Source organism: Chaetodon trifascialis, chromosome 12 (assembly GCF_039877785.1).
Source record: "Chaetodon trifascialis isolate fChaTrf1 chromosome 12, fChaTrf1.hap1, whole genome shotgun sequence".
In the NCBI taxonomy this organism is placed as follows: domain Eukaryota; kingdom Metazoa; phylum Chordata; class Actinopteri; order Chaetodontiformes; family Chaetodontidae; genus Chaetodon; species Chaetodon trifascialis.
This window is the reverse complement of record NC_092067.1, coordinates 17203146-17230798: the sequence shown is the minus strand read 5'-3', so window position 1 is coordinate 17230798 and position 27653 is coordinate 17203146. Positions and strand designations below refer to the sequence as shown.

Genomic DNA, 27653 nt, shown 5'->3' with positions numbered 1-27653 from the left:
GTTTGCAGACACGGCAAGGCACTCACACACATCTAGCCTACCTCCTCAATTTACCCGCAGCTCTTCTGGGAGCCTCTCTGACTACCGAGCACTTATTTCGTCGTTTGACTTGATTTTTAGCCTTCAACACTTTCCGGAGCAGTTGGAGAAATGCAGTCAGAGTTGTCCTCCATTGGTGGGATTTGAGCGTTGTTGTGTCTGTGGGTGACAGAGGGGCGGGAGGGGGGGCGCTCTGCTCCGCTCCGCTCTGCTCTGCTCAGTGCAGGACGCAGGAGACAGTCGCTCTCCAAGGTGCTGAAAGTCGGAGCGCTCCCTCCTCAGTCTCGCGTGCTGACGATGAATGCGACCTCTGCCGAACGCCGAGAACCAAACAATGATTGGCTTCAATCCCGTTTGGTTTGATTTTTTGTACTCTAACTTCTGCCCTTCTGGATTTTCATTTTTTTTCTTCTCTCGCAACCGCTGGATGTATACACACGCATACGTGCAACAAGACTGACTGCTGCTTTCTAATGCTCACCTGCTTCGCTGGGAAATATTGAATTGACTCCGGATTCTCAGGGAACGCTATAGAGGATTTTTCTAGCTGTTTTTCTCGGTCTCTGTCTCCGTACCGCATGCCTTCGGACGTGAACTGTGATCTTGTCTCAAAAAGGTGAGTCCGATGAGGATGATCATGAAGCAGACCTACTTTTATGTGGATATCATTTTCTTTGCACTGGAAAGGGGGGGACCATCCCTCCAAAAGGCTTGTTTTTAATTGATTTTAAACCCATCATCACGACCGAGAGGGAGGATTATAGTATCTTGTGGAGTCTGGTGAATTCACCCAGTGGATAAAGTGAAGTTTCCAATAGACTAGGCGGCTATCTTTAATCTTCTCTAGCCCTCTATGTGTTGGGCTCTCTGGCTTCACAGTAAGTGGATATCAAAGCAGTTTCAACGCGGTGAGTTTGCCCTATCGTTTAATATACATCCCTGTTGTCACTGGCGTTTCAATTGATCTGTCAAGACACAAAGCATTTGGAAACCAAACGATGCCAAGCCAAGGGGAAATATCTATGTTCAGCTTTAGATTATTCAAGTGTCTGGATTCTGCTTTTTCTTCCGATGGAGTGATGCATTTTGGGTTAAATCACTGCGCATTTATGATTCGGGACATTTGCATGTTACATGGCTGAGTGAGTAAAAACGGGTTACTGTGGGTCCAATGTTGGAGCCGTCATTTGTCTAATTATTGGCTTCAGTGGAATTTAAAATGACTAATAGCTACCTGTTGTCTCTGGTCGTCCTCGTGGAGTTTGAAATTGTACAAATACGTTACATAGATTGTGTTTTATTGAATGTGGAGAAGAATAGTGTGAGGAGCCCACTCCACCCACTTCAGATAATGGATGTTTTAACCTTTCCCTCTGTTATTGAACGTCCAGCTGTCGCTGCACGAAGAGAAACATGAGGATCAACACCCCCCGCACCACCACCACCACACAAGCGCACATACAGAAGACTACACGCCTCTCATGTTAACAAACGGTTTGCTTTTCTTTCAGGAATCATGGCTTTAGCCTGTTGAGTAAGCTGCACTGGGGAGTCCCATTTGTCTCTGGAGAAAGAATGATAATTAAAAAGAAACTTGCATCATCCCCATAAACACATCTGGTTGCAGCAGCAGGACAAAATAGAAACAGGGCCAGGAGGGAAAAAATGAAAAGTATTTGTTTACTGATTTATGAGGATGTGCAAAGCAACACCAGTGAACCATCATCTATCATATGATCTCTTATTTTTCCCACTGCAGCCCATTTCCTCAAGCGATGATGATGACGATGATAATGAAGCGCAGGACGGATCCGGAGAGGATACCGGGAGCCTAGGGATGACATCCACACAATCTTGTTGAATGTGGATATCGATGCCGCGGCGAAGGATGGGCCCTCTCCTCACGGCCGCCTTCGTCCTCCTGCTGGCCCTGAGCGCCGTGTCTCCGGCCTCGGTGGGTAACCCCGAGGATTACGCGGCGGACGAGGCGGAGCGGACCGCCAGCGAAAACATCGTCTTCGATGACTACCGAGGGAAAGGATGCGTGGATGACAGCGGCTTCGTCTACAAACTCGGGGAGCGCTTCTACCCGGGACACTCGAACTGTCCGTGCGTGTGCACGGAGGACGGGCCTGTGTGCGACCAGCCCGAGTGCCCCAAACTGCACCCCAAGTGCACCAAAGTGGAGCACAATGGATGCTGCCCCGAGTGCAAGGAGGTTAAAAACTTTTGCGAGTACCGGGGGAAAACGTATAAAATCCTGGAAGAATTCAAGGTAAGGTTCGAGTCCTGATCTAGATCATTGTTTTACATCAATTTACTTTTTACGCTGAAACAGTTCTTTCATGTGCGTCAGGTGCAAAAACCAAAGACATGGCAAATTTCTAGCACTTAATAAAATGAGCCTTCAGCAATCGCATTATGCACGACTCCATTCTAATTTCTTCCTTTGTATTTGATCTTCATGTTCCATTATAATGAGAGAACAGCCTATAGGCCTACACTTCTTTACGGGCTATCATGCTCATCTGATGCTCATGAGTTGGTTCCATCTTGTCAGGTTGATTGAGTCGGTCACAGTCAGGGTGGATCACTAAAGCAGCCATCTTACATGGCAGTCTGTCTGGGCTATTCAGTTGTTTTCTGTTTCATATACAGTAACATGATTAACATGATTATACTTGCATGTTCATGACAGGTGACATTTTGTCAGTAGCTACTCCAACAGGAGCAGAGGCCAGGCTTTAGGATTATTAGACCAATCACGCACTCTCTCCTTTTAGTCTTGCAACTTGTTGACAGCAGTCGACTTCAGTGATATTTACTGCTAAACAAACTGTAAAGTACAGCTCAACAGCAGCATTGACCTGTGGTGTGGGTATGCCAGGTTTGAGGCTAGTGCGAGTATATATCGGTCTTTGGCATACTGTAAAAGTATCATGAAAATGTGTTTATTGGCTCAGGGCACAAAGATGGCTGCCTCCCAGAGTGATGTCATCCCCCCTCCCTGCACCATCAACTGAACATTCGCCCAGCCTTACTAAACTGTCAGATGCTGTAACAGTATGTTAATGCTTTGATTTGTGGACACTGAGTCATTGCTGGCAAATTCAGCTTCCCCGTGTCTCCTGCAAAGGGAGCACTGTTTTTAACCCATCAGACCAGTGTCTCAGCGGCTGTTACGGAGCATGACAGTGCTGCCTGATCTGAAATGACACCATGAGCATGACAACTACAGTCTGTGTTTAAACTGTTGCTGCCCATGAGGAAACCTCCTCATTCTAATTTCCTCACAAGCGGATTGGGGCTGCGAGTGATTGAGATGTGATGTGACACAACGCGGCCTAAACAACGGTATAGCTCTGTTGTTAATCATGGCACTTGTTCATGTCTTTGCATATATGTATCAGTAACGAGCTAAGATTAGGACGTCCATTGCAGTTATGTCAGCCAAATGCTTTCAACCTCTAATGAAAAACAGCATTATGTATTGAGTATTGAGGGCTGAAGTTAGGTTGGAGACTGTTTTCATATCTGTTACACACCTGAATTCATCCTTCTCTCCAGTTAACAATGACATGTTCAGACATAATGTTAGAGGTAGAAAACTGACATCTAGGAAACCTAACATTTGAGACAAGTCAGCAAACCTAGTATGAAGATATTGCCAATTTCTTTTCTTTTCCTTTCCTTTTTCAGAACTCTGAATTTTTCTAAAACTGCACGGCCTATTTCTCACCTCAAATTTATTCAGAAACTGATTCTTGAGGATTGAGGGTGGGTTTTTTTTCAACAGACAGCCACCACTTTTTCCCCCAGTTTAAAATATCTGATGCACAAACCAAGAGCAACTCTGTTAGTAGTTGCTTCTTGCAATCAGGTGTAAAAAGGATTTGTGTTGATATGTCAGTGAAGAAGAGCACTTCTCAATCATCTATTGTGTGTCGCCTTGAAATGAAACACACTCCAGAACTGACAACAGAGACTCACGGCAGCTCGTGGATCAGTCACAAAATTCAATCTAGAGGGTGTGTGCACATGGACGTGAATGTTCAAGGTTTGTTTTGTGATGCTCGGCACAACTTTCAAGCTAATGTATTTCAATTAGAAGTATCTTTCCTGCCTGCGCCACACCCACGTCTCATTCTGCAGCCCAGTTAGCAAAAATAAATATACAACATCCGGTTTGGCTTTCAGAAAAAGTTTGCTGAGAAACATTTCAGGTAATGATCGCAGTTGGGTTTGTGCACCAAAACCACTTGATTAGGTTTAGGAGAAGATTACAATTTGGGTTAAAATAACTATTTCCTTAAAGCAATCAAAGGTGAGAGGAACTGAACCTCAGTCTCCTGTGTGAAGGTTACCCATCCACCGCAGTCACCTCTCTGTGCAGACTGCAATGATACTACGTTCTTCCATGTTTGAAAGTCGTGTCACGAAAAAAACATTTTTATCCATATAATCACATCTAATAGATTCAATTGCATGACTATTCACAGATCTGCAGGGTGTTCAGCGGTATTGGTAACCACTACAGAGACACCGGAGGTCAAACAACGTGTAAATCCGAATAAGAAACAAATGAAACAGATATGCAGTGTTACACCCATTCAGGAAACCTCCAATTCATACATACCTACAAGCATTTTAGACCTCTGACAAAAAAATTTGTGTAATTTCAGAAAGCGTTCACCTAAAAACAAGACAAAAAATGTCAGCTATTACTCACCGTCATGCCAGTTGAATCTATTAACATTTCTTCTGAACTCAAACAAGTCTGTGAATGTTATTTTATCTAAGCCGTCTTCTGAGCTATGAAAGCATGCAGTTCATGGTTCCAGCGTTTTAAAGATACATAAGACTCAAAATAATTCAGCTGTTTAGCACTCAAAATGCGATGTTTTGTATGAAAAACTCCAAGAAGCCCTGTCAAATATAACGTGCGTGTCCTTGCTTTCTGCAAAACCCTTCAAACCAACATTTTACAGTGAATACTGCTACAATATGCTGTATATGAGTAGCAGCTTGTCATGGTAAGGTCTTGGAACTAGTTCCCTAAAATAGTTTGAATGAATTGCTTCTTTTTTGTCCACTTGGAGGCAATTGAATGCAAGTCCAATGTTCCCTCTCTCTTAGTTCTGTTCTTGGCATATAGCACCAAAATGTGGTTCTAAATGCTCCCCAGTGTTCACCTGCTCATTGCTAACGTCCTCAGTCTGCTGTTTGGTGTTGCACTGGTGACATACAGTTGGATTAGCAAAGCTTTTTCACTAGAAACTACTGTCTGAAGTGACTTGGGATGAGACTGTTAAACAAAACATTAAAGTTGAGGTCCACAAAAGCAAAACAATTAGCCGGAGGATGCTAACATGTTTTGATGAGCTGAGGGGAAGTGCACAGTCGGTGGGTGTGGCACTTCGAACAACCCCTCTCACATTACACACTGTCATTGGGCCCATTAATGATATAAATTATTGTTATTGTTATGAACTGAATAAGTGCAGCTTTAAAGTTAGGGAAAGGTAAAGGCTAAATACTACTTAGCTTAGCTGTCTTAGCTGTCTCTTAAACCACCGGCAAACTCAGGAGAACTTGAGTAAATTGTCCTTTACATAAAAATCATAATCTGTCATCAGTATGAGGAAACGCTGTTTATCTCATTGTCTTCTTCATTTTAACTGCCATGCGAGGCCTCTGCAGAACGCTTTGAAATCTTCAGCGTGTTTGTTTCATTTTGGCTTCATAATGACTTCAAGGCAAAGCAAAGAAACCTCTGCTGGGAGGTGTTGGAACATGTCGCACCTGTGGATATTAGCATGTCATGTCACTGAAAGAAATTGGAGCAGGCAGGGGGCTACATAGAGAGTTAAGCCAAATAAAATGTAAACAAGCATCGTTATTAACCATTCTGGTATAGCTTCTCTGTGGAAATGCAATTTTTTAAGAAATCAGACAGAAAAATAAGAAGAACCAGAGGAAAAAGGCCAGAAATTCAGATGTCAGTCGCTTGTAATTTTCACTGGCATATATCTGCCTCTAGTACTTTCAGATAGATGAGCAGCAAGTAAAAGCACGCTGGTTTTCCATTGTTAACAAGGAATTTTCTGCCTCTAGTAGGGGCCATTATGCTAGGGCTGAAACAATTAACTGATTAGTCAATTGATATAATAATGAATTAACAACAATTCAGATATGCAATTAAACATTTAGGACATTCATGAAAGAAAAATGCCAATTATTGCTGGTTCCAACCATTCAGATTGCTGCTTCTCTGGCCTTGTGAAATTGAATGTCTTTGGCATTTGAATTGTTAATTGGACAAAACTATTAATTTGAACATATTACTTTTACATGAAATGAGCAGTGGATTAATCAAAATATAATAATCAAGAAATCAATCCATGAAAATACACATTATACATTATGCACTGGCACATTATGATCAAAGTGACATCCTGCAGCTATTAATAAGGCGTGTGTGAGATCAGCCCATTTGAAACCTATGTACTTAATCTGTAGTGATTGGTGTGTTTGCACGTCAGACAGCATCAAGCTCAGTCCTGCATTGGGATGCAAGCCCACAGAATTTGTAAGGGCCGCTGTGAGTGCATAAGCCTCGCAGTTTGATTTGAGATCAAGTCCATCAATAGTGCAGCTCACCCTCCTGCTAACCTTGACTGGAGGGCCCAGAGAGGGAAGGACATATCTTAATGCCTGAGGGAGAGGGAAAAGAAAAAAAAACATTCATTTGTTCTTATTGATTACCTCAGTGAAAATGACATGACAGAAGTAAGGAGAGAAGAAATCTGTTGTGCAGGCAGATCCCCCGCCCCTATCTAAGACCACACAAGTAATTGTAACGTCTTAGTCCACATCCTGTAGGAAGGTTGGGTCTCTTCAGCGAGGACATGAAAGCTTCGGAGCCCTGCAGTGTTCAAGGAAATCAAAGGTCGTCAGCATCTGGTATACAGACCCCTGTTTAGAGATGCCGACAGGTTAACCTTTGGTGTGGGCCTCATTGGCATTTCCTTTGCGGTGATTGTGCTACACTGTGCAGACGCTTGCATTTATATTCACTTGCGGATGATGGAGAAGAAACGCAGAGATAAAGCGTCTCGGGATGTTAGCAGGAGAGATGCAGTCAGGGTCGAGCTTCTGGGTGCTTGTAAATTTGAGTGAGGAATAGATGGAATTAGTTTGGCATCAACCAACACTTTTTTTAATTTTCTAGTTTCATTATGCTGAAAATCCCACCATGCAAGAGGTCATGCGAGTGGTATTGGGCATTCACAAAGGAGCTGACTGCAGTGCAATGTCAGCCTGTCATTTGAATCTAATGCTGGTATAACTCATGCATCAGCAGCCGAGTCTAAAGCACATTTACCAGTACCGACTGGTCCACTTACGTATTTACTTTTAGCAACACAGTATTTAAGAGCATGTAGATTTTCTACCAGTGGGTGTATTTTCTACTCTTGTTTTCTTGCCCTGTAAGAGAGTCATGCCACTCAACCTTAGTAGGTGTTTCACCTACAGGGTTCCCCATCAGATGAGGAAGGGACCAGCCCGCCCAGCATGGCTGCCGGCGTGCCTCTGGCCTCAGCGCAGCTGCAATCAAGAACCAGGAGATATAGGGTGAGTTCAGATCCCAGATCGTCAGGCTAGGGCTGGGATGTGAACTCAAATGTGAACAATCCCGTCCGTGCTTCCTGCGATCCCCCTAAGGAAGGGATGCAGAGTTGAAACAAGGGGGAGGGCTCCGACATTTTCAGTGATAAAGGTACACACAGCAGATTTCAACCATCAGACTATGTTGAATACTTTCTCAATTAGAGGAAAGTAATGTTCACTGATTAATCTGAAGTAATATAACTGTTAAAACATGTAGCTGTAATACTTCATTTCTACTCACCTTTCTTTAAATCCTGAGAAATGAGACAGGTACTAATCCATCCAGTGCAGCACAGTCGTCATCTACAACTGAGTGTGACTTAAATGATGAGGTAATTTCTTTTTCAGAGAAAAACATATTGCTTTTCACCACTCTGCACCTACAGTATAAGAAATACCAATGATGGAAAATGTTTTGTATGTTTCTGTTTTTCATTACTTTTAATCGCTTTCTCGATCCAACAAGTCTTTGCAGAACTTGATGTGCCGTAATTATAGAAACATACTGTGAAAGCACATGTACAGTCACAACAATGAATTTAAAACAGCAGGCAGACACACACACAAACACAAACACAGACACAGACACACACACACACACACACACACACGCACACACGCACACACACACACACACACACGCACGCACACACGCACGCACACACGCACGGAGCGGCCTACACATCACACACAACAGTAATTAGTGACTACACTTTTTCGTGCTGACACCTATGAGACAAAACAGCCGTAAAAGCTGTGAAAATGATTGCTCAAATTGATTTTCCTATCCAATTTGCCAGAGGCAACAAGGGTCCTAATTAGCAGAAATTATTAAGCGCAAACAAGTAGGCCACAAAGAATTTTCAAACAAGTCGTCTCTGGCTTGAACTTCCTTGCACTTAAAAGCACCCTTGTACAAGTACAGAGGTTGCTTTTAGCATCCAGCTCCAGTCTTGCCTCGTTTCTTTCTGTGTATTCCTTGACCACCAGTAAAATATTGTTTTGACTTGGACAACAGCAGCATGCAGCTTGACTGTCAACTTATTCCCCTCACTCCTATTAACTGCATGGGTGAGACTCCTGTGACCCTGTTGTGCCGCCTCAAAGTATTTCACATTACCATTTGCCCCGCTGAAGGTTATTTGACTATTCATTGCTTCCCAGCCCCTTCTCCATTTGTCTCAGAGTTGGAATGAAAAGCATGACAGCCGATTCACTCTAATGCCCAGCCAATAAGACGGGGACAACAGGAGACATTTTCTTCACCAAACATCTGGCAGCACGTCTAAATTTGGTGCTGGTGCTCCATTTTCTTTTGTGAGTCTGGGCAAAGGCATGACTGATCCTCTTCACACTAGACCTCACACAAAAGGACGCGCTGAGAGCAGCAGACGCCGCTCAATGCACTGAAGGACTGTGCAATGTGTCATAGGTACATGGAGTAGTTTTCTTTTTCATATGGCATTTCTAATAGACTTGTGCCTATGTGGCACCTGCACTAGCAAGCTTCCACCTTACAGGTCAGTCTGCCAGATTAAGCAACAGAGAAATGCCATTTCTGCTTTGAAATGATTCCTTTTAAAAGGCCAGCAGTGATAGTGAATAAACACTACTGTCTCTCACAGTCAGTCCTCTAGTTTGTAATTTGCAGGTTTTTTTTACATTTGGTAACACAGAATCCTCTATGCTCAGCCGACCTTCCCAAAACTCTTCACACAGTACCGACACGCAGCTCATCGCTACAGTTCAACCTCACATGCAAAATGCAGCAAAGCAACCAAAACACACATCTCAGAGTGAACAACCAGAGCACTGACAGCATGTGATTAACACTTCGTCACTCATTAACTAACCAACAAAAGGCAGAATTACAATCTGTGTCATGAGTATATTCTACTTGGTTATTTATTTATCACAAAAACAAATCACAAATGCTGCAATGTGCTTCAACAGGTTTTTAGTTTGCTATTTTAGCATTGAGTAATTCCAACTATAATAATTGCAATACAAAACTCGACATATTCACTAAACAGGGTTGTGCAGGATAGCTACAGACATAGAAATACAACAGTGCTAGTCAACCTTGTCTGTTCTCATCAACATCACACTTCCCTTGTGGTCCACCTGGGAGAGCATCTTTTTGCATGCCTGATCCATCCCCAACAGTCTTCTGCAGATATGTCCAGACATCCAGCATTCATTGCATCCAAGAGGGACATCTGATTATGTGGCGGTCATGAAGTTTCCGCCTGCTGCACGAGGAAAAGAGTTTCTTTGCGAGGTTGGGGGAAGGAGAGTAAGGTGGAAGGAAACATACTTTCATAGAGGTCATTTAGGAGCGAAAATAGGCGTTCATTGTTGTGTGTCCTAAATAGGAGGACAGACATTTTAAATTATTTTCAGGAGATGTAACAAATCACAGTCTAATTTACAGTATATTTTTGGTTATGTTTGGTTTTTGAAACTCTGTACATAAACAGTTTAGGTGACGGTTGATTGAGTGACAAAGCAGAAAACCCTCAGCACTGCATACAGCATGTCAAGAAGCCAGCTGCCTATCACCGCTTCAACAGTAATAAAAATGACCGCGAGCCATGAACAACAAAGCCATGTCTGAGTTTTCCTATTCCTGGCTCATATTCATCTTCAAAAAATATTGATCGCAACGCCTCAAACCAAATGAGTAATCTATGTTAATTTCTGTGTTGAGTTTAATTCCAATGTATTCACACAATTTACCAGGAGCCACTATTTGAGACAATGCATTTGCTAAGAAAAACAAATGAAAGGTTGAGCAGACTTAGTCCTGCATCACTAATGTGTACTTTAAGGACTGTGCGATGTCTAATCGTCTGCCTCTCTATCCTCTTAAGATAGTAATATGCCTTGTGGGGGAAAGGGAAACTGTATCTGTGCCACATGCAGACTCTGGAGAAACTGTGTCCAACTGCTCCTGTTCTTGTGTTTCAGAGGAATGTCCTTGCTGTATGTTTGGCAGCTGATCAAATATTAATCAAAATTGGTAATAGCTGGATCATCCATTTAACTAATTATCCCATTCCCACAGAGAATTTGTGCTTTTACCCATAATTAGATATTTCAAACTAACCTGTTATCATCCATTGCTCAAGTAAAGGCTCTGCTGAGGACAAAATGAGGAGAGGGGAAAAAAAACAAAAACAAAACGGTAATTACTATTAGATGTCTTAGTGCTGATCCTGCTTGAAGTTGCTTTTGTTTTGAAGGTCATCAGACTTGAACCATGCAGAAAGATTCCATTAGTTGCTCATTTAGACATGAGTAGCTGGGTTTCTCGTATTCTAGACATGAAATGTGCATAAAACTTGGTGACTCATATTCTTATATAGACACATTATTTCAGCGATATCCAGGTTTCTGGTTGTCTGCATCAATGCAGGTCCGTCTGACTCCTCCACATCCAGCCTCTTATTTCTCTACCAGCTGAGCTCTTTCAGCAGTTAAGAGTGAGCCCATTTTGTTTCTGGCTGCCGGGACTCTGCTGCACTCTGCTTTTAGTTTCTCCATTTTATCAGCACTAATAAAAGATGAGAGCAACAATACAGTTTATGCTCTGCGTTAGAGTGTCAGACTTCCTCTTCAGAAAATATTTCCAAAACACCAAACAGGCTGGGGTTAGTTCTTAGAGCGCCTCCTCTTTTTCGCTGGTTGCTGGTTGAGCATGTCAGTCAGAGGTCTGCTGGTGTAAAGCAGGAAGCCTTCCATTAATCAGGATGTCAGTCTGCTCCTTCTTAAGGTCAGACTTTGGGGTGATCTCAGAATCCAGGGTTATTACCGGCATGCAAATTCTCAAACTTCACAAAATTCGTCAACCATGTGTAGATTGTTCTTACCGAGGCGTTCATGTTTCACTAATAACTAAACAGCTCAAGCTGAGGACACGTTTACGTGCATGGCAGGAAGATGGATAAGGTGTTCACACGCCGCTGTATATCAATTTCTATATGGTTCTATATGGTTTAGTGCTCATCCAGGTGTCTGACACCAGGCTATGATGCTTACATGCAAAAGCACATTACGGGTGTTCTGCAAAATCATAACAAGGATATTAGTGTGCATGTAAACCCACTAAGTGAGCATGGACCCCCCATTTAAAGGCTGTAATAAACACACAGTATGAAGGTCATTACCGCAAACTGCCGTTGCCTCAATTCCCTGACGAGACATGTTTATTGTTACCTAACATAATCTTTACTGAACCTGGGTTTCTGCTGCTGGCTGTGTCAATTTAAAGCAAGGTGTAATTGCTGCTATGTGTAGCCTAAGGCATTTCATCTTCTCAACCCAGAAAGTTCATGGACAACACAGCTAAGCAAGCTTAATGTAGCTAATTACTGGTGCCAAGACAAAGCCAAATATTCCTGCCTGAGAGACAAGCAGAATCTTAAATCTGAAATGCAGCCATGATCGAGACAAAGCCCCCTTTATGCTCCGCTACTGACCCTGAGTCCCACCTTGCCAGTCCCGACAGATTAAGTCTGTCAGGTTGACAAGATGTAGTCCATCTTCCATATGTATGAGACAACATCTTGCTGTTTAATTGGTTCATTTCTGCACGAGTGCTCAAACTGACAGAGGGGTGGAGGACTATAGGGGTGTTTAACGCTGTGAAAGAGAATGTGTTTTAGCCGTGGTTTATTTACGTGAGCGGACTGCTGTCAACCACTGGTGTGCGCAAGATATGAAGGGAATATCTGATAAAGCTTATGGCAGAATATGGCACTAACTATGGCAATCATTTGTCCCAATTTACAGCCCTAGTGGTGCACCAGTGCAGTATATACTGATACATTCATGTAGGTACAAGGGAACAAACAATTCTAATTTTAGCTTGACCATCCTTGAGAGCTGCACAAAGGTCACTGGTGAGCGGCAGCTTAGACTGTCCACCATGGACCGATTGTTGTTAAGGGACACTACAGAGATGTTTGGTACTAGTGGTGTCTGTGGTTCTGGTGTTAGGTCTGCTCTGTCTTGGATGTAAATTGTTTAAAGTTAGTTTACCTTTAGAAGACATTTGCTCAGTTGAAAGTTTTGAAATGATCTGCAGCTCGTCACATCGTTTTGATTTGTGATCATTTCCGTTTGTTTCCTTAAACTGTTCACGACAATTACACTGTGACAGGACATAAAATCGTCCATCTTCCCACAAACCTGCAGCTGTATTTCTCAGTAGGTCGTACTATAGCCCATAATAACAGAACAGGTAACTGTTGCTAAAAATACAATTCTTTGTAACTTCTACCATATTCCCACTAGTATTGTTCCATTGAACCTACATGCATTTAGCAGTATGTACGGTACTGATACAGTACAAAAAATTACATTGTAAAATGTGACGAGTTACCAGTCCTGAATATAAAGCAAAACTGCATTTTTGACAGGAATTTCTGATGAGAGCAGAGCCAAGTTTTAGATGTTGTGTTATCATCTTTGCACACACTTAAAAGTCTCATTTCAGTGCAGCCACACCAGAAAAGAAAAGGCCTTGAGATGTGCTTTCCATCAGGGAGCAGCAACTTTAAAATATGCAACAGACACAATGAATGAGCCAACAGAATCGATCATCATTAACATCACTAAAAAGAGTGGGAACCTTTTAAAGCAGAGACACAGAAGTCAGCTTTTTCTTTCACCAGAGCGCAAACAGGTTACAGACATTTCCACTCATAAATGCAGCCACTGTTACTGCACTGACTCATTTCACAGTAAGGAGTCTGATTTTTAAGAAAATAGATGGGCAATTTATTCTTGTCCTTTATAAACCGTATATCTGATCCACACATTCACATTTTCACTCCCAGATAAACGGTTTTATACCTCAGGTTCACGTGTGAATTCTTTCTGTTCTGATCCTTGGCTGCAGTTAAATGTTTTTATTTCAACATGACTTTGTAGATCTCATTCTACATATAGATTGTTTTAAGTTCACAATCAGAGAGCGGCTCATGCATTTGCTTTCCTTTCCGATGTTCCCTTCCCTCCATCTCTTAATGCAGCTCATATTCAATTTGTGGCTGCAGTGCAGCCAGACTTCCATAAATTCCATTAAAAATACAAGCCACTTCCCATTCTGTGCCACCGAATGCATCCTGGCAAAATTGGCTGATAAAAGTCACATTAAGGCATCCAGTATTACAACAGCCCTTTCAATTCACGAACAAATGGCAACCTCCAGGGCTGGATAACGAAGCCAGTGTTAAAGTGCAAAAACTGCACTTCTTCAAATGACCACTTGAGGCTGGCTCCAAAAGAGAGTCAATCCCCATAGACCCCCCCCCCCCATATTAAAAGGAAATCTGATCCAAAAAAAAAAAAAAGGTTTTGGTCTCTATAGTTAATTTCCCAATTCATGACAATGGCACAGGGAGGTGCATTTTTATATAACACACTTGTTTAAAGTATATTAAGGCTTAAAGTTCTGCATAATTATGGGAATGGCCCCTTTCAGTGGCAGCTAGCTGCTAGGTTTCAGCAACCAGGCCTCATTCCGCTCACCACAACTCTGCCTCTTTTCGGAATAGATTAGTTTAGCCAAACTGGTGATGGGCGGTGATGGAGTCACTGAACTTCACAATGGCTCTTTAGAAACATATGGGTGGCGTCTCTGATGGCATAATGACAAAAAAAAAAAAAGAACCACATCAGCAAGCGTTTAAAGGAGTAGTTTAACATTTTGGGAAATAGATTTAATCGCTCTCTTGCTAAGACTTAGATGACAAGTGTGCTACCATGCTCATCTGCACAGTGAAAATGTGAAAAGGCCGGCTAGCTTAGCTTAGCATAACAGCTGGAAACAAGTGGGGAAAAGCATTATCTGTCAAAAGGGAACAAAATACACCTACCAGCACCTCGAAAGCTCATGTTACATCTTGCTTGTTTAAGCCTTACAAAAACCAAACTGTACAAAAGGCAGTTTGCCATTTTAAGAGGCGTATGTGCCAGACTATTTGTTTGTTTTGACCGGTAACTTGTTGCCTCTGATGGTTGCCTAGCAACTAAACAAACAAGATATGACGTGCTAATTAATGAGCTTTAGAGATGCTGGTCATCTTTTAGACATAAAGAGGCTAGCTGTTTGCCCTCATTTCCATACTGCATACTGCATCTACCATACAGAGAGTGCTATCAGTCTGCACATTTAACCCTCAGTCGGAATTTCCTGTATAACTGTGAACATACGTTGTCTTACCTACCCAGAAAAACCTATATTTTATCAAACTTAAACTGCAAAAGGGCTATCAAATATGAAACATTTGAACCCTCTAAGGTTAGTACAGAGGACCGAGTCACTGAGAGCAGAACCAGTGCAGAGAGGCCCTCAAAAGACTGTTTACTATGATGAGCGGAAAGAAAATCTAACATGATGAACAGCTGACCTTTCGTGATTTGCAAACAGTTTGTATTTTTTCACTCCATGTAATTGCATTACAGTTCATTTTCCGGTCAAGAGACTTTGTAAAGATAGTCAAGTAGGAAGCAGCAGCACAGAGAGCTGCATAGCACTGATTTACATGTTGCAGAGGTGGTAAGATAAGCCTCTGAACTGTTTCCTGAGGCAGGCCGCAGCAGAATGCAGCAAAATACTAAATATCATGAACACTATAGACTCCTGTATTAGTCATTTCTCTTGATGTTATTCAAAGTCAGCTAAAGGCTTGGTTTGTTAAAAGGCAAGTAGCCAAATAAAACCAGCTTTGTGAATAATTTATTAACTTGTGTCTTTGTTTATGACATTTTTAATTGGGAAATGTCCAGAAAAACACATACAGGAGCAGGCTGCTTCTTCAGCGGAGCAGTAGCAATCATGTAGAGCACAGACACTCATAAAGGTGAAACCTACTGAATCATCTAACCCCGATTCCCCGTGTCTCTCCTCCCCCTCTGCCCACAGCCGTCACCCTGTGAATGGTGCCGCTGCGAACCAAATAATGAGGTGCACTGTGTGGTGTCCGACTGCGCCGTCCCAGAGTGTGTCAACCCTGTGTACGAGCCGGAGCAATGCTGCCCCATCTGTAAAAACGGTAAACACTCGTCTCTTCTGGAATTCAACGCACACTCCTTAGAAGTCATTAAATTTTCATTAAACCAATGACGGCGAGTTTATCTGTGGTATCGCCATTTGATGGCCGCACCTTTAGAGGATTAGGATGTAATTGATGTTTTATGAATTAAAATTATTACCTTGGGCCCGTTGGACACTAATGAGCAGTACTAGTTTTAATTATAAACGACACACTAAGCAGAGTAAACATTAGCCCATTGATTAAAGGCAGGGTAGGAGGGACTAATGGGTCCTCGGAGAGCCCTTTATCTCCCAGTGCCCTGACGCCCTTGTCACACACAGCCAATCCCTAAATTAGAATTATAGGATTCCAATGGTTCATTGGCTATTTACAAGGCGAAGTGGGAGATTTCCCTTTGCCAGCACCAATCCTGAGGGACAGATGGAGTTTTATGACGAAAGTACAGTTACTGCAATGCTAACCTGACTGGACTTTCAATGGAAAGCGCCTATGGGTAACATCACATGCGGCCACAACAAGATTCACAAATCTATCGTGTTTATTCCGTCAGACACAGCTCCAGTACAAACTTCAGATAATTTCAGAGTTGAAAGAGCCAACAACAGAAGTTTTCCTGAACTCAAATGAGAACCTGATTAACAATAAGATGCACCCTCGTGATTACATGCCTTGTTATTGCATTGCAGTCTTCTCATTATGCTGAGTGTCACACCAAAAATAGAGAAATTGTTCACGAGTATTCCCATTGAAAGAAGGCAAAGCAAATATCCTGAAATATTTTTGCTTTCTCTTTCAAGCAGCAGTTGACCTATAACTGTGAAGAAAGGAATTTTGTTTGAGGCAGATGCTAAATGGCCATTTCTGCACAACTACCCACATTTTCTTTCACACTTTCTCTCATTTCCTCCCTCTCCCCCTTGCTTTCTTTCTTTTATTTCAACACACAAACACCCACACTAACAAGGCTGCAGAAGCTGCTAGGAGAGAGCTAATCCAAGCTGACAGGACACAGTGACACCCTTGGCATTTCAGGGTAGGCCTGCCGTTTCCAGGCTCCCCAAGGGTGCCTGGTCAGGCTCTGGCAGACAGTTAAATCTCTATGGGAGTGGATGGTTGAGGGCTGTGGGGAGAGGACAATGAAGAATGCTGTTTAGCTCTCATTTTTGGCCAAAGGACAGGGGGGCTGTGAAAGAAAGACATCCACTTATGTGCTCCAGCTAGACGTGCAATTACCGGAAGACGGTCAGACATTTGTCTTTTACTTCACCTGCTGCAAGCGTTTCAAATAATTATGTGAAATGAGCACAACCCTTTTTAAATGTTAATGTGTTTTCTGCACCACTCTTTCTCACCAGGGAAGGATTAGAAGACACATGAATTGCCCAGCTCATAGCCTGGTGTGGTAGTTGTGGTATCTGCTTAACCCCAGACCCCTCAGAAGAATCCCTTAATTCATGCCACAAGGTTTATACGGTGACAGACGCTCATTTTTAGTGAAAACTTTTTCTGAATTTCTAACATTGAGCCTATGGCCATGCTAAACATTTGCATGCTAACATGCTTGAATTGGTAATGCTAGCAAGATCAGGTCGTCCTTCAGTGATCTCACAGAGCGGAGATTTGAGTTTTACAGCAAGTTAAACACAGAAATAAATACAGTTAAGTAAACAAACTTAAAAAAGAAATCATTCTAAGTATATAAAATAAAAGCAGGAATAGATTAAATTAGAAACTTACATGCAATAATAAGAACAGCATGCTGATGCTAAGTCGGTGTACCATGTTCACCTTCAGCATGGTAGCATGCTAACATTTGCTAATCTGCACTAAACACAGAATCAGAGGTGATAAATAACTTTAGAGGTATGTTATGGTACTATACTTTGAGTATTACAATTTTATGCAACTTTCTACTTTGACTCAACTACATTTGAAATTTAGTTACACCCATATTAATTAAAGTATTGAAGTGATGCACACCATGACACATCAATAAGTCAAATCCCGGAAAACAATTCTGAAATGGGCCATTTCGCATAACAAGTACTTTTACTTAACACTTTTACTTAAGTTAGATTTCCTGAGTGCAGGACTTTAACTTGTAACAGTATTTTGACACTGCAGTATTGCTACCTCATGAAAAGAATATTTCATCCATCCTGGCATGGAGTGCAGCTGAGGCTGATGGGCCGTGAACTGAAATATTTGAAAAATTAAAAGATGAAAAAATTCATTTAAATGCGAACAGTTCATTAAAAAAAAAAAAAAAAAAAAAAACAGATGAAAGGGTCCTTTCTAACTTTGCTGTCACATTATCCAAACAAAATGTGGTTCGAAAGTCATGCTCCTTTCACTAAATTTCAAATGACTGTCTACTTCCGGAGACAAAGGAGTGTACCCTGTATGGATTACAGTATGTCTGCTGGGTTACTCACATTAGACACAGTGTCATGGGTTAAGGGGCTGCTGCATCTGCAGACAGCCTCAACTGCGTGGGAAGTTTCATTGGAGTATCTGTTCTGTTCCAGCACAGGTGAAAGCACCCACTCATTCTGAGATACAGTAGTTAAAGAAAAGCTTTTGGGTTATTTGAATTTCAAACCCAATCATGTCAAGGGCTGGACTAATTGCGCGGAAAAGGGCTGAAATGTTACTGAGGTTTTCCATGTGGCTAATTAGCTCACATCAATCAGGCATGTGGTAATTTGGAAGTGAAAGTATCTCTTGATGTTTGTGCTACAAAGGGACTAAATATTTTTCAGCAGGATTATTGACTTTATTTCAATTGAAGGCAGGTCCTAACTACAGTTCGGCGTCTACACAAACTTTTCAACTGAATGTATTCTAGTTGTAACCTTGATGTGAGCATGTTTTTTGATCTGAATCACAGGGTCAATGGCAACCTTCTGTCAAAGCTTTCCATTAGTAGGATGTAGCATTTTAGCTCCTCTGCTAATAAAAGAAAGCAGCAACAGAGAGCAGGAGGCAGCACAATGGAACAGTCGACCAGTGGGAGTGCTTATCTCTGAGCTCCACATTCACTGAGTCCGACTGATTCAGCTCTAATCTTTATCATGAATTATATACTATAAATTCATCTGGGGATATATGTAATTATATAAAATGAAGAAAATGATAATGAGAAGTCGTCTGAAAATGGCTCCTCAGTATGATCGGATTAAACCATTTATAGATCTGCTAGGTCTTATCTGTCTGAAGGCTGTCATTGTTGGGGTTTTTTAACAGACATATCAGAGAATAGCAGTGTCACAGAGTTGGCTACAGTTAGGTAACATATTCAGACTGACATGTTCCATGGATGAGCTGCAGTGTTTTGTGAATTAGGGGTTTTGGCAGGTAAGTTTTTATGGGACTATTCCTTACCTCTAGGCAAGGACCATAATCAAATTTGATCCAAATAGACTGTAACGAGGCCTAACATGCATTCCATCTTTAAGCTGAAGTCAGGGAAAGTATGATGTGCTGAGATGGTTCTGACACAGGACAAACATTTTCTGACTTCACTAAACTTTATTGGCCGTGGACTGATCACGGGTGACGGTTTGTCCTTCGAACACTGACAGGTAGCTGAAACAGTGTCCTTGTGGCTCCAAATCCATGTGGCTATAAACAATCACACTTGGCAGCAGCGCCAGTCACCCTCTTCCCTCAACAACCTCCACTGAGTTTGTCCTGTAACCTGTGCCAGCTGTCCAGAGGCAGATCAATGAGAGTTAAGACTTGGCAAACGCTCTCAATGTCTCCTCTAAGCTCAGATCAAAGGGGTTTTATCAGGTCCAAATAGAGCATGGGACTCATCTATGCTGAGGCAAAGGATGGGGATACTAGGTAGCCAACAGCTTCCATTGTCAGCATTGCATGGGTGTTTACGGCCTCCTGCACCGTATTTTCACTCAAACGCTGCAGGAAATTGAACAAAACCCCTTTGACACCTATTGGGAGTTACCAGCTAACCATATCTGCCTTTCTTTAGGCTACTAAAGACTTCATTTCAACATTTAACAAACACAGCAATCTTTACCTTATAATCAAGTGCTTTGAGTTTCCTAAACATACCATAAAAAACACTAATCGGCCTCTTTCACAGCAGATATCTTGACTTGTCACAGTAGGAAAAGCACAGGTGTTACTAACAGCATCAGCAATGGTTCAGTTCTATTCAAGTGTCCCACTAAACCATGACAGTGTGACACTAAGCCACTAAGCACTTACGATTCCAGGTCCCTGAATGGAATTAAGCAATCATTAATTATATTATTTGCTATAATGCTACATTCTTTACTCCTGTGCTTTTTCTATTCCGACATGTCAAAATATCTTGTGTGAAAAAAGGTCTATCCCACCTCTGTTTCCTGTAAAAGTGGCTGAGTGGCGTTTTTGAAAGAGCTCTGTTCTTCATGCTAATCTGCAGCGCTGACTTGGGTCAACTGCAAAAACAAAGACAATGAGCAGCAGAGCTGCTAATAAATCTCTTAACGGGGCATCTTTTTCACAAGTATTTTGACTTGTCACAGTAAGAAAAGCATCATCGACAACCCAGACTCCAAAAAGTTGGACCAGTATGAAATAAATTGCAAATGAACTGTGGTTTTACAAAGCCTTCCTTTCAAAGATGCCCCTTTCATACCCAATCATGATACTATCACCTGTTACCAGTGAACCTGTTTATCTGTGGAATGATCCAAACAGGTTTTTTTTGGAGCATTCCACAACTTTCCCAGTCTTTAGTTGCTCCTGTCCTATTCAAGTGTCCCTCTATGCCAAGACAGTGTGAGAGTGTGGCAGCTTGCACAACATCAGGACACTGAAACCAAAGCAGCTAAATGGAATTCAGCCATTTTTCATTTTGTTATTTACACCTGGGTCTTTCCTACTGTGACATGTCAAATTTCTTTAATGAAAAAGGCCTATACTGTTCCCAAGTTGCAAGCAGCTTGCTGAACTCCAGATCTACCCTGTGTACTGTAACTACGCTCCTCCGGTGGACTGAGCCTCCTGTTGGCCTGTGCTAAATCAAATTCACTGGGAGACTAATATGCCCATGAATATTAGCCGTGAAAGCAACTGTGTCTTCGAGAGTTATGAGACATATGAGGTTTTTATGACTGCTCATAGAGGGGTCTTGAATCTAAGCAGGTTTTACAGTGCCGAACATTTAGAGCAATCCAAAGTCACCGTCACACCAATTGAGCTGCTGATTGCTTCATTTAAATGATTAAAAGTGTTGCAAATTCCTGGCACCTTCTGGCTCCTCTGTCACAAGAAGTAGAGGAAGAGATACACCGCCTCAAATCACCCAGAGGCAGGCGAGGCAAATGAGATATAATAATTTCATGTGGTATTTACCAATAATGAATGTACTGCATTCCCACAAAGGTAACAGCATGTTTGGCTTCCTCAAGTACAGATCCTAAAATGTACCTGGGCGGCGGTGATCAAATACAGGGGTGTGAGGTGTTCCGGTGGTACACAATCAAACATGTCTTAGAATTAAAGGAATCTTATCAACAAAAAGGCATCCACACAAGTTAATCCTACAGTGGTTTAAGGATGAATCAGACAAGTCAAAATAAATCTGAGTTCTTTATTGTTTTGGAAGTGAGGACAGTGTGTGCGTGTGTGTGTGTGTGTGTGTGGAAAGAAACCACGTAAGGAATTGCTAAGGAGTTCTGTGGCCTTTTCATACAGACTGAAGTGATTAACACCATCCTCCCTCCTGCCTCTCAAAGCAGCTTTCTCTCTCTCTCTCCTTCCTCTGTCTCTCTCTGTACTCCAGCCTCTCTGTACTGCCAAGCCAGCGCCTGGCAGGCTTCTCTGCTCACGGCGCATTAGGATGCAAAGCGCTCCATGTCGAGGGAGAAGGGGAGACTAACAAAAGCGCTTTAGTGTTGCAAAAACAAGCCCATCGGTGCATGCCCGTGAAAAGATCTGTACGTCTGCTCTGACTCCCCTAACTCCCCGCAGCTCTCTGCATCACTCCACCACCCCTCCGCAAAAGAGACGCTCTCAGGAGAACCACATCCATTTCTTGTCGTTCTCATTCCTTCTTTCGTGTCTTTCTCCCCCCTCTCCATCCCTTCCCATGCGGCAGGTCCAAATTGCTTTGCTGGAACAACGATCATCCCAGCCGGAATTGAAGTGAAGGTGGACGACTGCACCATCTGCCGCTGCCACAACGGAGACTGGTGGAAGCCGGCGCAGTGCTTGCGGCGGGAGTGCCTCAATGGCCAGTCGTTGTCATAGAGAGACTCCACCGGGGATGGTGGAAAAGCTCAGGCAAGGCCCTGCCTACTGCACCATTTTGTATGATTGACAGGGCAGGAGCACAATTCCTAAGCAACCTGAGACAGCATAGTATCGAAGAGATGCTCTCACAAGCTTCACACAAATACAAATTTAGCCACTGGGAAGAAGACGGAACTTGTCTCGTGGCTGTTTCCACCCTCCAGTTTTAATCGTCCTATATATTTTCAGAAGTTGACTTGCTTGACTTGCTGCTCTCACACGAAAAGTTTCTAAGCTCCTTGAACTCTTTCCTAACCATTGGCAATGTTGAATTGCTCATGTTGATTTCTGTATGTGTGTCATCTGCTTGTTGTACTCGTCTGTCACAGTCACGCAGGTGTTGTAATATTCCAACAGCAGGAAAAACAAACCGTAAGCACACTTAACGGCGCTTTTTCTTTTCTTTTTTTCTTCTTTTGTCACGCGAAGATTGACACCGGTGACAGCACTGCAAAGGTGTGTGCTTGAATATCACAACTTCACTCGAAGAGCTTGTTTACAAGATGCACATCACACATAAATGTTTGTGTCTTCATAAGACTTTAAGACTTTTTATCGCTATGGCAGGAACTCACTAACACTTAGATGATGCTACTGTCAATTTTATAAACTGCTATAAAACCCCAAAACGCTGAGTTGATTGATCAGCATACCATGGTTTTGACTCATGTGTCTATATAGTAGCAGCGCAGGCAGGGTAAGTTGGTACTGTCGAACTAGTTGAAAGGCAAGAAAGGTGGCATCCAGCAGCTATGACAAGGGTAGATGTAAAATTCTGCGATACCGCATCAAAACAATAACTTTTGGCAGCCCCCTTTTTCGCCTAATTGTCGTGATTGTTTTCTCTCAGAGGTCCATATCCTCCAAAATATTCCCCCTAACTAACTGCTTGAACTTGTTATCAAAGCAATTAGTGAGCCAAGAGCAGCCTGCTTTAATTTTCCTTAATCAAGGAGTATTCTGTGATAAATCATCCAGCTGGGTGCTTGGCGCTGCCGCAGCCTGCATGCTGGGCACACTCAACAAGAAGCAGCAGACAAAAGGAGCGAATCTGCACATGTCTAAATGCTTTCAAGCCGCATTCAGGTGCACATTGTCTGTGTGAGCATACACAAGCACGCCGTTCATCCCACAATCTCACAGCCACAGCGTGTTGATCTGGACGCACCCAAGCTCTTAAACCCATAAGGCTTGTTAAGATACAATGCTGTTACTTTACCCTACTGTCATAGATTATGTAATATACTTTAATTTCCTCCATCCCCGATATGTTAGAATCACTCCACAATTGTGGTGTGGCTATGGCCGAGGCTAAAGCATAGAGACAAGCTAATGTATTGCCTTGATAGTTTTCCCAGAGCAGAGTGGTCCTCAAGTGGTCCAGTCTGAAAGAAAAAGCACCCAACCAGGGGCCCAAACATGATATTTTTGAGATGATAAATACTAGTCATTATTTCAAAGGTGAATTCCAGTAAGCTCATGCCATTCATCACCAGAATTTTTTCCATTTCCAGAAAATCCGTTCCTGTTAACCTTTTAGACCCTATTCCTGGGCGGTGATGGATGGGCTGCTTAATAGCAGCTCCCAGCTCAGTGTAATGAGACAGAAATGAACATAGGATAAAGACCAATGACTAAAGAGGTAGATTACCTTAAAAAGCACTAAAACTAATTTTTGGAAGGATGTTATAGTCTGCAAAGTCTGCCGCATAGTCTTAAGATGCAGCGCGTGGGTGGTGGAGGAATCACAGAACTGAAAGAGTGTGGGTGGAGTTCAATCTGAGGTGCAACAATGGAGATCGGGTCATTTTCATCATTAAGCTACAGTGATTTAGTGTCTTTCAATGTGAAAAGACGGACCTCATCTATCTGGCTTGAGGTCTGCAGACTCATAAAACAAATCTGACATCTATGGTTTATCAACTACAGCCTCAGTGCTCCAGACATTTTAGGATTAATAAAAGGAGCTTCATTCGTCTTAATTACTTTAAATGCCAAATAATTACTCAGCCTGTACATGTGTCCAAAAATATATTGGAGGTTTTTGTTTTTTTTTTTACTGGGTAGCAACAGAGAGGGACTGAAGTGAGTGTGCCAGTTGACGGGGGCTCAGAGGCATTGCTGCCACCGCTGATGCCTTATTGCTACTGTTCCAGATAAGATTCACAAAGCATGGCCTTGAACAGCCCAGACTGCTTTAAGTGCTACTTTGTTTGCACTCCTCAGTGCAATGGTTTACTATTATGGATTACCCAAAACTAGCTGTTGTTTTACCCTCTGACATTCCAACAGGGTGAGAAGTACTGTACAACAGCAAGGACTAAGACCACAGCTAACAGCGCAGACTTGAATTCACAGATTCCTCTAAAAATAGCGTTTTTTGAGCAAATGTAGAAGCAGCAAAAATGGCAGAAAGGAGGATCCAGGAAACTTGATATTTGGGACAATGTGACATTGCAGTGATTGATACAGTTTCCTTACATGCACCTGAGGTGCATTTGTTTAAAATGGGGTGCCATGGCTGCACGTCTCCTTAATTTGAAGCTACACGCTGCCATGATTAACTCGATATGAACGGTAGGAGTGCAGAGGGTAAAGCGGTTATCAACAGAAAAATCAAACCATCCGGACATTGATCAGAAGAGCTGAGTTGTGTTCCCCGCTGCAGGTGGGAAGGAGGGGGTTAATGAGATGCAGGCTTGCAGCAGGACTGTACTGGTGCATACGTTGCTCTGCACTTTAAGTAGGTTGACTCAGTCGTCCTGAAAATGACTTTCATTGCTCTCATTGACAACTAAACAGGATGAGTCTGGATCCACGTGAACTAGTAGATCCCTGTGAGTCGAAAGAATAGGCCGCATTTAAGAACAGAATGAAAACAGTGTGCATGTGGCACAAATCCACCACGAGAGAGAGAGAGAGAGAGAGAGAGAGAGAGAGAGAGAGAGAGAGAGAGAGAGAGAGAGAGAGAGAGAGAGAGACTGCCTGGGCAAACTCCTTGCAAATACGTGAAGCTGCACACTTTCAAGGACAGATCAGATAAGTCTGTCTTTGTTCATTTTCTGCCAAGAAACCAGTCTTTGTTTGTCTGAGAATGTCTATTAATATGACCCCACCTGTCCTCCCTTCATTCAAACCGCAGGCTTGTACATGGGCATTTTGTAAAACCACCCGCTCTTTCCATGAGACACCGACGTACTGTAGCTGGAAACTCTGAAAGATTGTTTTTTTGTTTGTTTTTTTGGTCCTTTATGTTTTTTTCAGCAACAAAACTGTTACATGAAGTGTGCCTGAAAACCAACACAGAGTACTATCTGGGATACAAAGAGAGAAACACTGTTATTATACAATCACTTGTATTAGTTTTTGGGGCACCAAGGGTCTGTTCATGACAGACTCAAATGTGGGATGACTTCTATTACTTAATTTGAAATTTATGTTTAAAATTCAGAGCATCTTTGATTGTATATGACCACATGCTCGCACAGGTTCACCCTAATCTGTACAAGAAACAAAGGGTCCAAATTCTAAACAGCTAAACAACCCTTGGTGTTCCCCATGTTGTTCATATGTAAATATCTTCAAATGTATAATGTGTATTCTGAAACATGAGGTGGAGTAAAAAAAAAAAAAAAAAAAAAAAGAATCAGAATCAGAAAATGTGTATCATTCATCGAGACAAAACCTATTTTGTTAAATAGACTTGAAAAGAAGTGTTATTCGGCAAAAGTGAGTGTGGATTTCCTTTTTTTTTTGTTCACTTGCTGACATTTCTGCACACCAGATCACTTCAGATGGCACGAAAACACACCATTAACGACAACTGAGGGACGTGAAATTCATTACTGTGAAAAGCACAGCGGTACGTGGCCCCTGGATGTATGCTGGGTGCAGCGTGTAAGGTGAAATTCAATTGGCTGGAAGACAAATCCTCCTTGAATTTAGCCATATTCTCTATGTTCCACAACAGTACAAGAAGCAACAAACAATACTGGGTATATGCTGACTCAGGATACAGCAAAACTCCAGGTAACCTTTCTATGAGCAGAAAACTTCAGAAGGAATAAAAGTGAACAGTATTTTCTTGGCTCGAGGCTGTGAGAGAGAAAATAAGAAGATACCAGTGCGTAATGGTTTTGTAATGCTCAGTGAGTTCAAGGGCATTACTCACCGATTCATTCCTCCATTCTATTTCATTACAAGTCAGTCTGGGCCTCTATCTCGTCCGCACTGCTAATTGCCTTCTTCCACCTCCCACTGTGGACAAGAAAAGGGAAGCAATTTTATGCAGCACATAGCAATCAATAGCAATTAGGTGCATCCCTGACTAATCCCATTGAAAATGGCATCTTGGGAGATGGCCAACAGAAGACCTCTTAAAACACACACACCTTCGTCCCAGGGCTGGCGGTGGGGAAAGTACACCCACCGCGTGAACACAAAAGGTGGACAAGTGCCAGCGCTGCGACAGAACAATTAATTGCTTTGTTTTTCCTATTCTACACTTTATATCGAATTTTCATTGATCTTTTTTTGGGGACCCACTCTTTCCATTTGTATCGGGTTACAGCAGGTAATTAGATAATTATCTCCTTCCTGGTAAAACCATGCAGATTATGGAATGCAGTTCCACTCTAAGCCCCGCTCATTTGATACTGCAGCAGACAACACACTGATTTGAGTGCAACAAAGACACAAACAAAAACTGAATAAATGTGTCCAGCAGTGATGACCAAAAGAATCAGAACATACATAAAAGCAATCAAAATTGGTTTCCTTAAGAGGGCGACTGGATTCACCTTTAGAAACACAGCGAAGACCCTGAATATCTGGATGGAGTGAAGTTGCTGCTCCTTCATGTTCAATGGAGTCAGTTAAAGGTTTGGGGAATCTGATAAGGCTGTTTCCTTGATGCCTCCCTGTGGATGAGGCATATCCCACTGGGAGCAGACCCCGAACATGCTGGGGGTGTTATACATCCCATCTGACCTGAGAGTGCTTCGCAGTTCTCCTGAAGAGCTGGAGGATGAGAGAAGGGTGAGAAGATGCCCGGGCTATGTCACCAGACCAAGAAAACCAGCAGAAAATGAATGGATGATGTTCTTTAACATGCATCTCCACCATACTCAACAGCACAAAATCAGCTAGTTACATAATATGACACGTACCTGGGATATTTTATGTTCGCTTTATGCCAATGACTTCTGGCCTCTTAAAATGATCCGGTGTTTACTTGTGGCCTCTTGTCACAGGCTGTATGTGCATAAGGGCTGGGTTCATACGACGGGTTGTCAATATCAGAGATCAAAAGTGCTAACAATAACGGTCACACTGGACGGCGGTGTGAAAAGCCGGCTGTCATTGAAAGAGGGTACACAATAACAAAAACAGAATGCAGTCATTTGCAAACGAACTGTGTTTATTGACAACAGTTCATACATGAGTTCCTGAGCCCGTGTATGAATATCCTTTATACAATCATGTGTTCACAAAGTGGTGAACCTCGCTCCATCCTTGCTTGTGAACAGCTGACCCTTTCCAGGACGCCCCTCTTATACCCAATCATGAGAC

At 42.4% G+C, this 27653-nt stretch overlaps 1 protein-coding gene across 4 annotated transcripts; it reads left to right on the top strand.

The window, feature by feature from the left end:
- vwc2l (von Willebrand factor C domain containing 2 like) lies at window positions 1-25728 on the top strand. Of its 4 annotated transcripts, none has more exons than XM_070976742.1 (5): window positions 92-655; window positions 1799-2314; window positions 7576-7674; window positions 15644-15773; window positions 21889-25728. In XM_070976742.1, the coding sequence occupies exons 2-5, from the start codon at window positions 1901-1903 to the stop codon at window positions 22038-22040; spliced, it is 795 nt and encodes a 264-aa protein (XP_070832843.1). In that variant the 5' UTR covers window positions 92-655; window positions 1799-1900; the 3' UTR covers window positions 22041-25728. The 4 variants fall into 4 exon arrangements, with proteins under 4 accessions (XP_070832844.1, XP_070832843.1, XP_070832841.1 ...); XM_070976740.1 differs by having other exon boundaries at window positions 7561-7674; XM_070976741.1 differs by lacking the exon at window positions 92-655 and adding an exon at window positions 847-947 and having other exon boundaries at window positions 7561-7674.
- Window positions 25729-27653: the final 1925 nt, after the last annotated feature.